The 12,143-nt window shown below is 40.0% G+C and overlaps 2 protein-coding genes across 2 annotated transcripts in view; one reads left to right on the top strand and one right to left on the bottom strand.

The window, feature by feature from the left end:
- The window catches only part of commd9 (COMM domain containing 9), a 2,741-nt gene extending 1,033 nt beyond the window's left edge, over positions 1–1,708 (bottom strand). Inside the window, exons 1-3 of the mRNA XM_033635616.2 lie at positions 1,625–1,708; positions 606–722; positions 309–448 (exon numbers count right to left, since the gene is read on the bottom strand). Coding sequence (XP_033491507.2) covers positions 309–448; positions 606–722; positions 1,625–1,678 — 311 coding nt within the window. The 5' untranslated portion in view covers positions 1,679–1,708. The remainder of the gene's footprint in view (positions 1–308; positions 449–605; positions 723–1,624) is intronic.
- Positions 1,709–2,549: 841 nt separating this feature from the next.
- On the top strand, positions 2,550–10,892 carry sh3gl3b (SH3-domain GRB2-like 3b). Its single transcript, XM_033634725.2, has 10 exons — positions 2,550–2,727; positions 4,221–4,289; positions 4,391–4,463; positions 5,007–5,150; positions 5,954–6,087; positions 6,392–6,550; positions 6,626–6,729; positions 7,596–7,723; positions 7,828–7,881; positions 7,967–10,892. Exons 1-10 carry the CDS (start codon positions 2,683–2,685, stop codon positions 8,176–8,178), a joined length of 1,122 nt encoding a protein of 373 aa, XP_033490616.1. The 5' UTR covers positions 2,550–2,682; the 3' UTR covers positions 8,179–10,892.
- The last annotated feature ends 1,251 nt before the right edge of the window (positions 10,893–12,143 follow it).

Genomic DNA, 12,143 nt, shown 5'->3' with positions numbered 1-12,143 from the left:
AATGTTAATTTTATTTTTTTGATTGAAAATGAGGAATTTGTCAAAAAAGAAACAGAAAATTCAACAAATATATAAAGAAAGGTTTCTAATGAAGAACCAAGTGAGATATTTTCCTTCCTTAAATTTGTGCCAAATTACATTTTCGGAAATAATTACAAATTATGAACCTTAAAAAAAAGCATTACTGGATAATCCAATCTACAAAAGATAATTGGGTCATTTATTAAGTGAAGAATTAGTGGTATATGTACGGAGGCTCTTTAGTATTAACGTGTGGCTCATCAACTCATCCTGTTTGTGCTGCTGACCTGTTCTCCAGCAGGATCTTGGTGATCAGGTTCTTCAGACTGGAGTGGAACGAGTCGGGGAAGAGCTCGAGGATCTGCTCCGGAGAGCTGAGGTTGTAAAAGAGGACGTGGTGAGACAGAACGTGGAGGGACTGGACCAGCTGGAGGACACACAGACACACACAAACACACACAGAGGTTTGATATGTTTATTGTGTTGTCCAAAAACAGCTCTTCACACAGGGACTTTTTTTTTGGGCTCAACAGGTTTGAACACAGATCTGAGTGAACCTTCAGGTGAGGGTGCGTGCATGTTACCTGAGCAGCCTGGGCCGCAGGGATGCTCAGTGTGGCTGCTGTGGTCTCTGCCAGCCGACGACTCGGACCTCTGTGACTCTGAACACAAACGTCCCTCACTGCATCTTTAGACGGCGCCTCAGGAGACAACAACAACAACAACAACAACTCAGAATCAACAACAACAACAACATGAGCCCAGCTGGAGACGTTGTGGTCTTGTGACCGCTGGACCAACCAGCTCTCCAGCAGCTCCTCAGATGTGAAGTTTTTCTGCTTTTTTCAGTTTGATTTTTGTTGAATAATGAAAATGATTACTGGACTGTTGGTCAGCTACGCTACAAACATTATGATCTTATAGAATATGATGCATTGCTGTAGATTAAATTACCCAACAGTATATAAAGGAGTCAGAGCACAACCTCAAACATATACAGCAGTAAATTGACACACACATTAATGCAGCAATAATATTCAAAATTCAAAAACATCAGATAGGAGAGGAAAACACATTTTACTGCAACATACTGACTTTACTTAAGTAAAGTTTTGGTTGCATGACTTTTACTTGTAGTGGACTATTTTTACAGTGCGGTATTAATAGGCTACTTTTACTAAGGATCTGAGTGCTTCCTTCATCACTGCTAAAACTTAAGTATTGTTTGAGCTCTAGAAAACACAGCAGCTAATATTTGCAACCCCACAATAATCCAAGAAGACATAATAAATCCAAAAACAAGAATAACATGATCTGACAGTTAAATTATTATAATAAACAACATTTTATATGTAACAAAACAATCTAAAAACATAAAGAATAAACTCTGTTTGACGGTTAAAAGTAAAGTGTCAAGTGTTTTACATCCTGCTTTTAATGCAGCGGTTCTGAACTGAATCAGAAACACTGATGCTAACAGGCTAATTTAAACGTTTTATTAATATTAAACATTATTAATCGAACAACTAAAACATGAAACAATAGCGACAGTTTTAATTTTAACGCTGAGAGTTTAAAAAGTGTCAAAAATAAGGACGAATACCTTCAGAAGAAGCTGCAAGTTGTCGAAATGTTCGCTGGAGACTGCGGCAGCCATGTTGGCATGTGACGTTCAGTGACAGTCACGTGACAGATAGATGACGCTACTGATCATGGGAAATGAAGTACGACCAAGAAACCTCATGTAAGAAATATTAAACCAGATTAAACGTCAGTGTAGCAGGGAAGAGTGACATAATACGATTAGGGGGGGGAAAAAAAAATTCCAGATTAATTTTATTTAATTTGATATCGGCTACGTTATTAATATTAAAACATGATAAGTAAAAATATATGTGTATAAAATATAAAGACAAAATGGCAGTAAAATAGTGTGAAGGGGGAAAAAAAAGCTGTAGCATACAGGATATACATCTACAGGCCTATATAAAAAAATAATAAAAAATACTGAAATAATATATTCCAGAGGCTGATACATGTCACAAACCAATTTATAATAAGATAATAAATATAATAAAAAAATATTTCTATTTAATATTTCTGTATTTCAATGATATTTCTAACAATATTTATAATTAAAAAGGTTTTCTAAGGAACCCCTGTAAATATTAAGTAATAGTAATAATAATAATAATAATGATAATCAACCATTTCAGAATAAAAGTGAATATGTTTATTAATTTTAGATAACATAACAAAAAAAATATAGCATACTAACAAAAAACAATAATTATATAAAAATACCTAAGGACATAATAATAATAATAATAATAATAATAATAATAATAATAATAATAATACTTAGGTCATATAAATATGTTTAAAAAATAAATCGTTATATATATGGATTATAGCCTAAAAATAAACCCATAATAATGAAAGTAATAACTATAAACCTTATTTGATTTTTTAGATTAAAAATAGGAAATAAAAATAAAAGCGGTCCCGGTGTTTCCAGCAGCCGGAGGGGCGGAGCGGCTCGGTGCAGTGAGTCTCTGCGCGGGGACGGAGCATCTCAGACGGGATGGATCCTGTCGGTAAACGGCGGCCTCTGCGCTGATCTCCGGCCGGCCGGTGTTTGTGTCCGGTCCGCCGGTGAAGATGTCGGTGTCCGGGATGAAGAAGCAGCTCCACAAAGCCAGCCAGGTAACCGGGACAACCCGGACCGAGCCGGGATAAACGGGACTGTTGATTTATGAAGTGTTGCGGAGGATGGGATTAATATCTGGGTTCAATCTGTCCTTTGTGGTTTTACTGCGACACAGGGCCTGCTGGTACACATTAGTATCGATCCATCACATCACTATTAGTTAAGTATCGATCCATCACATCTCCATTAATCCATCAGTGCAGGATCCATCATTGCTTTTATGATAAATGACATGACAAGACATTTTAATTTGTGTGCAGACCTGGACACCTGCTGTCTTCAACCTGGTGCTGTTGTTGTTTACCTTGTTAGATAGCCTACTACTACTGCTGCTACTGCTGCTGCTAGTACTGGGTACTGCAGACTATTACCAGTAACACTGCCAGTATTACCATCAGCTGCTACTGTAAGGACAACTAGCATACTGATATCACTACTGCTGCTATACACTACCACTGATACTGTTACAACAAGACAACAATACTGTTGCTGTTCAGCCAAATCTACAACTTAAAGCCAGTGGTGGTGGAAATATTAAGACCTTTTACTATAAAAGTACCAGTACCACACTGTAAAGTTAACATGATATCTGTGTAGCTTAAGTGTGATCAGGAAAATAGGGCAGACTAGGGTTGGTTGGCACACTTTTCACTCTCTGGCATATGTCTCTGGCATAATTCATGTTAGAATATTCTAACCAGCAGCAAATGAAAAGTTAAGGTCTCATCTGTAAATATATAACATATATATATTATTATATATATATTATATATTATATATATATATATAACAATGTGAACATTTAATCCTATATCAAAATGGAGTTTTCTTCCCATGTGTATTAACTAGATGCAACACATTTCTGATATCTTTATCTCCGGCTGTATCTATATCTTTGCCTCCAGCTCCAGTCGGCATTGATGGAAACATAACATCCAGGTAAACGTGTTAAGTTTAGTCCCTTCATTAGCGAGATGCAATGACGCACCGTCACAAAACACTGTCGTGTCCGCCCAAGCAGCTCTCGAATATCGATCCAAATTAGTCTGCACTGAGTTTGAAAGACAGATTGAGGAAGTAAGAGATAAAAAGATGTAACAACCATTGTGTTTTCTTTCCTCCGTGTTGCTGTCTCATAGTGGTGTCTACTGTTTACCTGTTCTTCGGCCTGTCTGTGACGTCGACCTGCGTTTTAAAAACCCACGTACACACATTATGCTTGTGCTGCCGAAGGAAGGAGGGGAAACAAAATACAAGAGAGGAAGAATGAGAGAAAGGAAAGGGAAAGAAAGCAAATAGTCTTTGTAAAAAAAAAAAAAAAAAAAATCAAAAGGTATGTGAGAGACACATGGGTGAAGAGAGGAGGGGCGGGTGGCCCAACAGAGGCTGTTCATGCACAGGGTCCAGAATCTGTTGCTACGCCCCTGACTATGACTGCAATTATCTCTGATATCTACTGCTAACATGACTTCCTGGTCTCGTCCTGCAGCTGCTGAACGAGCGTCTGATGGGAGCTGAGGGAACAAAGATGGATGAAGACTTCCTGAAGATGGAGAAGGTAAAACTGTGAATACAGCTCATCATCACTGTGCTCATAGAGACATCCATCCTCCATCTGATCAGAACTGACTGACTGCTTCACCTGTTTCTCTCTGTCAGAGTGTTGAAGTCATCCAGTGTCTGCTGGTGGAGCTGCTGTCCAAAACTATAGAGTTCCTTCAACCAAACCCAGGTAATAAACACTGCAGGTGTACGCAGGGTGGCACGGTGGTTCAGTGGTTAGCATTGTCGCCTCAAAGCAAGAGGGTTCCCAGTTTAAATCCAGGGTGGGGGAGCCCTTCTGTGCAGAGTTCTCTCCATGTCCAGGTACTCCAGCTTCCTCCCACAGTCCAAAGACATGCAGGTTAATTGGTGACTCTAAATTGTCCGTAGATGTTAGATTAGTTGTGATGTCATAAATCCCTGCAGGTACATTAAAGGGAGATGTTAAGTGAGCCCAGAGAATAAAGTGAGACAAGCTCTGCAGAGTGAAGTTCAAACATCACAGTCAGAAAAAAAGAATAGAAACAAGTTTTTATATCCAAGTAAATTATATAATAAATTCTTACTGTCCAGTGTTCTTTAAAGATAGAAGACGAGTTTATGTGTTCAACACATTTCAGAGAAAGGCACTTCAGAGTGCTTAAAATGACATTTAAAAACAAAATCAGTTAAGATATTGCAGTATGACCATGTTGTGTTCCTTCATGATGTGTCTGTCTTCGTGTTTCCACAGCTGACAGAGCCAAACTGAGCATGCTCAACACCATGTCCAGGATTCGAGGTCAGGGCAGGACAGTGGGTTACCCGCAGACAGAGGGTGTGTTGGGAGACTGCATGTCACACTACGGCCAGGAGCTCGGACCTGCTTCTGAATTTGGTACAATATTGGCTCTAACACTGTTTCTATGGCAACAGTCAGAAGATGTGATATTAAAGGTGAAGCACACATTGAGAATGAGGCCTGATATCATCCTGGAAATCTGTAAATGTTTTTTAAAGTTTGCTTTAAATTGCTTCTGTCACACATTCTTTTCTTAAAAGTCTTACAATACATAATCAGTCCTGTGAGAAAGTTAGGAAGTACACAGTTAATATGTGCAACGCAGGCTTCTTTCTGAGACCAAAATCTTTGAAGGATTTAAATCAATTAAAATGCCAGATAAAGGCATTTATAAAACTGTCTTACACTCAGATTTGAACTTGTTTTATACTTTAATCTGCTTTAATGTTGTTGTTTTGGTTGCTTTTTTAAACTGTTTTATTACAAAATATAGTTTTATCTTGTATTTATCTCTGCTTTTATTTTGGAGGAGCTCTGTAATTTAAAGATGTTCTTATAGATGATAAATTGGCCTTTGTTTTTAGTTTTTTAAAACTAGATTTAAAGGTTTTATTCGAGGCCTGATTGTGCAAATATAAATACTGTTTGTTCACAGCATTTCAGTGGATATTGTTACTGGACTGCATTTATTTTAGACTGTGACTAATCAGCACAAATCTGTTGGCCTTTGTGGAAAAATTCAGTCCTCAGCAATCTGCAGAGATGTGCAACTTAAACAAAACAGGGAAATGTTTGTGTTTGTTTTTGATTCTGTTTCTGCTTCTCTTGTTTTATCTTTGTTTATTCATCCTGCTCTCGTCCTCTGTTTTAATCCTCTGGTCGGTCCTCATCCTGTTCAGGCGGTGCTCTGACTGGGGTGGGTGAAGCTCTGCAGCAGGTTGCTCAGGCCAGGGACACTCTGGATGTCAACGTCAAACGCACCTTCATCGATCCTCTGCAGGAGCTCCACAACTCAGAGCTGAAGGAGATCAAGGTGAGAGGAGGTTCATGTTTATCAGGACTCTGCAGAACACACACACAAAAAACCTGAAGTTCCTTTTCTTTTCTGAGATTGAAGGTTTCACCATCTAGTGTGTTTCAAAACTACTTTGAAATTCAATGAGATATTGGAATTTTTGTGGTTATGCAAGTTCACATTTTTGTCCCTACTTTAACACAATTTTAATCATCATATGTTAAATATACTTAAAAAAAAAACTGTTCAGAATCTGAATGAAAATTTCTGTCCAAGTATTCAGTAACTGTGTCTCTGATCTCTGTTCTGATTGGCTCCTCAGTTCCAGCTGAAGAAGCTGAATGGTCGACGGCTGGATTTTGACTACAAGAGGAGACGAAGAGGGAAAGTCCCGACGGAGGAGATCCAACAGGCCTGGGACAAGTTCATCACGTCCAAAGAGCTGGCAGAGAGGAGCATGTTCATGCTGCTGCAGAGCGACGTGAGTCTGACGATAATAAACTGGTGAAGGAAGTGTTTGAATAAGTTACTTAAATGGTGATGCTTCCTCTTTTAGGTCGATCAGCTCGGTCGTCTGGCAGCTCTGGTCACTGCTCTGCTGGACTTTCACCGCAACGCCCACCGCATCCTGCTGGGTCTCCATGGCAACCTGCAGGCTAGGTGAGCCTATGTTGTTTGTTTATTAAGATCCTTATTAGCTTTTGCACTGCAGCAGCTATTCTTCCTGAGGTCTACACAGCTACATGGTGACAATATGAAAATATACACCTACTGGCCACTTTATTAGGTACACCGTGCCTTCGGAACTGCCTTAATTCTTGGTGGCATAAATTCAACAAGGTGCTGGAAACATTCCTCAGAGATTTTGGTCCATATTGACATGATGACATCACACAGTTGCTGCAGATTTGTCGGCTGCACATCCATGATGAGAATCTCCCGTTCCAGCACATCCCAAAGGTGCTCTATTGGACTGAGATCTGGTGACTGTGGAGGCCATTGGAGTACAGTGAACTCATTGTCATGTTTGAGATGATGTGAGCTTTGTGACATGGTGTGTTATCCTGCTGGTAGTAGCCATCAGAAGATGGGTACACTGTGGTCATAAAGGGATGGACACGGTCAGCAACAATACTCAGGTAGGCTGTGGTGTTTAAACCATGCTCAGTTGGTACTAAGAAAATCTCCCCCACACCATTACACCACCAGCAGCAGCCTGAACCGTTGATACAAGGCAGGATGGATCCATGCTTCCATCTGAATGTGGTTTTTCCAATCTTCTACTGTCCAGTTTTGGTGAGAAAACCCGTGTGAATTGTAGCCTCAGTTTCCTGTTGTTAGCTGACAGGAGTGGCACCTGGTGTGGTCTTCTGCTGCTGTAGCCCATCTGCTTCAAGATTGGACGTGTTGTTGGTTCAGAGATGATCTTCTGCAGACCTTGGTTGTAACCAGTAACCAACAACCATCCATCTGGTTTTTACATCACTGCATAAAGCTTTAAATGTTCTGTGTTTATTCTTAAACAGGCTGACAGCTGCCAGTAACAAACCAGAGCGACGGTTCAGAGCCAAAAAGTTCAGAGTCAGAAGTGAGCACAACGGCAGCATCATGGGATTTTATCAGCAGCCGTCTGTCACAGCCACAGTCCCCTCAGGTTACTCCTGTTTAAAAAACACACATTTATCTAGAATAAAATGTCTCATTCTGTAAAAGATTTTGAACTTGTATTTTTCTATTTTTTTTGTGTGTGTGTGACAGGAGATCAGTTCACAGTGTTACCGTCCAGACCCGGCAGTCCCATCTCCTGCTACGGTGAGAAAATGCTGACAGCCGGAAACAAACTTCGATAAGTCACACACAGCTGAGATTTATGACATTTATTCTTTGTCTCTCCCAGCTGACAGTAAGCTGGTCCTGGATCAGCCCTGCTGCCGGGCGATGTACTCCTTCCACCCGAGCCACGAGGGTGAGCTGAGCTTCAACGAGGGCGACATCATCGTCCTCACCAATCAGGTCGACTCCAACTGGTACAAGGGTGCGCTAGGCAGCCGGTCGGGACTATTCCCCGTCAGCTACGTGAACGTGCTGGTGCCTCTGCCGTTACCATGACAACATATCAAAAACACATCCACGTGACTCCACACTGAACAAATCAGATCGTACATGTTGATTTGATTTGTGTTCGGCAGCAGGAGCGTGTTTTTTAGATGATATGCAACTTTTCAGCTTCTTATTTGCACTTTTTTCACAAGCGGCTCAGCAGACGACTCGTCTGTGTAACTGGGAAGGAAGGCCATAGTTTCTACTGTAGAGCACTTTAGTTTCTGACCTCATGTCACACTTTAAAGGTCCAGTGTGTAGGATTTAGGGGGATATGTTGGCAGGATGGAATACAGTATAATAAGTATGTTTTCTTTCGTGTATAATCACTTGAAAATAAGAATAATCGTGTTTTCGTTACCTTAGAAGGAGCCATTTATATCTACATAGGGAGCAGGTCCTCATCTGTGGAGATCGCCATGTTGCACCGCCATGTTTCTACAGTAGCCCAGAACGGACAGACCACACACTGGCTCTAGATAGGGACATGCACAGGGACATGATTGTAGAAATTGTTGAATATATTTTGGCGCACGCCATTTCGGCTTTTGTCCATATGTACATTTTTAGTATGGATGCTACGCACTCTTTTATAAATAAGAACCCTGGTCTGTTTGTTGTGTAGAGTAAGAGACCTCTGCAGATAATTAGGCTCCTGGTAAAAACCTCCTGAATGTCTGGATCCTAAGATATCAGAGAAAAAAGGAGAACACAGATTAGCACGTGCTGGATGAAACACCTGTTTCTGATGTGCCAAACAGCATTGGAAAAACACCAATTTGTAAAGAGAAACTGCTTTATTCAGTGTTTTTATTGGTTTAAATGAACTGGTCTGTTTGTTTTGGAGAGGAAGAGACCTCTGCAGATACTTCGGCTCCCGGTAAAAACCTCCTGAACATCTGGATCTTAAATTATCAGAGGAAAAAAGGTGAGCATAGATTAGCATCTGTTGGGTGAACCGCTCTTCTTCAATATGTCAGATAGCTTTAGAGAAACACAGATTTTTTAACATGAAACTGCTTTATTCTGTGTTTTAACTGGTTGAAATCACAAGGTCTGTTTGCTTTGTAGAGGAGGAGACCAATTCGGCTCCTGGTAAAAACCTCCTGAACAATGAACGCTGAGGGAATTCTAACCAGGAGACATTTCAGCTGGTTGCAGTCTGTAATCCTCACCGCTACATTCCAGGAAATTCCCCTAAATCTTACACGCTTTGAAGTATCAGTCACTACAGAGAGGCTCAGTCAGTAAATACGACATTTTTAGACTAACGTGTGAGTTTCCCTTTAAGACTTTTACCTTCATTTCCTGCACAAACCTGCTCCTGACTACACATCACTGCACATTTCTATTTAAACACACATCAGTCTGATACTGCCTGCACTTTTGTGTAAAATGGACAGCAGACTGCTGATAGAGCACTATCTGGATGCTCCCGCGTCCAGAGTACAATTTCATGATAAGTATAAACTAAGTTTAATGCACACTGCTGTTGAAAAGTTTGTCATGTGCAACCACAGAGCCTGATGTGGTCCTGCCAGATGTGTGAGAGGACTCCTCTATATGTGTGAATGGTCTCTGATGTTTTTACGTTGTAGAAAGTCCTCTTTACAAGTAGATGGTATTTAGTATGAAGGTTTGATTTGTACACAGAGAACAAACCACTGTCAAATGGCTCAACTGAAAGAGACAAAGATCCCTCTGAGCAACAGTTGAATAAGAACAGAAGAAATCAGCAGTCATTTGTAAAAGAAACTGGAAGCTTAGCATCAAAATGTGTGCAGATTTAAACAGGAACAGGTTCCAAGTGTTCAGCTGCTGCATAACTTTTCAACAGTAGTGTGTGTCTAAAGCATGTACAGTATGATGGGTGGTGTTGTGTGTTTTGGGCTGACAGCATCATCAGTGTTGTTCATTGTGTGCATGAACTTAAAGCAAAGTTATTGTAAATTGTTTGCACTTTATCTGAAGCTTTATTAGACTCAGGTTAGGAAAAGCTTAATCGGTAACGCTGCCATTTTTCAACCTGGACTCTATTTTCTGTGGTTTTGTGTCTAAGTGACTGATGGAAACAACAGTTTTTGAAATGTGCCCAGTATTGACAGAGACCATTGCAGCCGGCAGCAGTGAAGCAGGCTGCAATGTAACCACTCAGTGCACGTTCACACTGTCAATGTACGTCCACTTAAAGTGTTTGTTTTTGCCACTGACAGGCTCAGATTGTTTTTACAGAATTGTCTGACAACATTATGGAAAGGATTCCTACAGAGAAAGACCTTTTGGTAATAAGTAAGATCCTTTTTTTAACCAGAAACAGTCCCAAAATCACCATCACTATACCCACCAGACTCCATTCAAATTATGAGTAATTTAAGCGTGCAGAGAACCAGCATATTTTCACATCTAACTGGGTGAATTAAGGGTTTATTTTAACCAAACCAGAGTTGGTGATTGCTGGAACAGTGAAAAGATGAACTAAGAAGTATTTTGCGAGTTATGTTTTGTTTATTTTGACTTCAAATAAAGTGCGTTTTGGGTTGATGAAATTACCGTTTATTTGAATGGAGTCTGGTGGGTTTGGTGATGGTGATTTTGGGCCTGTTTCTAGTTAAACACAAAGGATCTTACTCTTTAAAAAAGGTCTATTCCTGCAGGGATCCTTTCCATAATGTCGTCAGACACTTAGAATAACAATCTGAGCCTGTCAGTGGCAAAAACAAGCACTTTTAGTGGATGTATATTGACGATGTGAACATGTCCCGAGTGGTTACATTACAGCCTGTTTTGCTGCTGTCAGCTGCAGCGCTCTCTCTCAGTAGTGGACCAATTTCAAATACTGTTGTTCCCATTAGTCAGTATGACACACAAACATGGAAATACAGGGTCCAGGTTGAAAAATACCAAATTACCGTTTAATGTATAATTGTTAAACAAAGAAATACACAATAAAAATAAGCTCAAATCATATTTTGCCTTTGACCTGAGACCTGAGCTCGACTGGAAGAAGGTTTTCCATCTGTCAGTTTGGCTGATGTGATTTAATTTAACATTACACAAACTCAAGTTAGCTAGCTCACAAACTTACTGACACGTGGAAAGCCACGGAGGCTCCAGGTTATAAATACCTGCTTCAGTTTGCAGCTAAATTAAACTGAATGGATCTCAACCTATTGAGAAATCGGCACATTGAAATGTCCTTAATAATGTTTCTGCACGTTTTTGGTAGATTTGCTGTTTAACACTTACTAGAAGTCAAAGTATCAGATACGTGGTTGGTTATTGATTAGAACAAACATAAATATGAATGATGTAGTTAAAGGGACAGTACAACATTTAACCCATTTTGAGTGGTATCACTTAATTAAATGGGCTGATAAGTGGTTATCAAAGATATGGGTTAGAAGGGACCTGCTGCATCGACTGGTAGGTCCAGAACGCTGTTATCAGAACATTAAAGATATACTGCAGTATGCAGGTTTCCTGAAAAAAACAATGTATAGACTCATACAGAAGAGACCCACTCTCATACCTTTTTTCCACAAAGATTAGCGCGTATATGCATGTTTGATAAAGTGGGAAAACCCATTTAAAAAAGGTAATACAATGCTTTCCATTAGCCAAGTCTGTCTGTCTGTGTTTTTTGGTCAGTAAACAGTAGAAAGCCGCATGGAGGCTGGTGAAAATGTTATGGTGGTTCCTTCTCTTTTATGTCTCTCACTTATTCGCTCACTCAAACACGGTGAAGATTAATTTGAAATGATGTTTGAGCACTGCTTGGATGGAGATGGATGGCATTCATGGTGGCATACATCAACAATAAAACCATTTAATGAACTGATAACAGCATTCTGAACCTACTAATCGGTGTAGCAGAACAACCTCTAACCCATATCTATAGCCCCTTTTACACTGCCTCTCCAAGTTGGAATATGGCACTGTTATGCTGCCTCACTGTTCAGAGTTGGGAATAGAGG

Source organism: Epinephelus lanceolatus, chromosome 5 (genome assembly GCF_041903045.1).
Source record: "Epinephelus lanceolatus isolate andai-2023 chromosome 5, ASM4190304v1, whole genome shotgun sequence".
Lineage (NCBI taxonomy): Eukaryota > Metazoa > Chordata > Actinopteri > Perciformes > Serranidae > Epinephelus > Epinephelus lanceolatus.
This window is presented reverse-complemented; position numbering and strand designations above follow the sequence as displayed.

Coding starts and splice junctions, on each gene's coding strand:
- sh3gl3b (XM_033634725.2), top strand. CDS start 2,683: ATGTCGGTGTCCGGGATGAAGAAGCAGCTCCACAAAGCCAGCCAG. Junction 5,151..5,953: donor CGGACCTGCTTCTGAATTTG/GTACAATATTGG, acceptor CATCCTGTTCAG/GCGGTGCTCTGACTGGGGTG. Junction 7,724..7,827: donor CACAGCCACAGTCCCCTCAG/GTTACTCCTGTT, acceptor TGTGTGTGACAG/GAGATCAGTTCACAGTGTTA.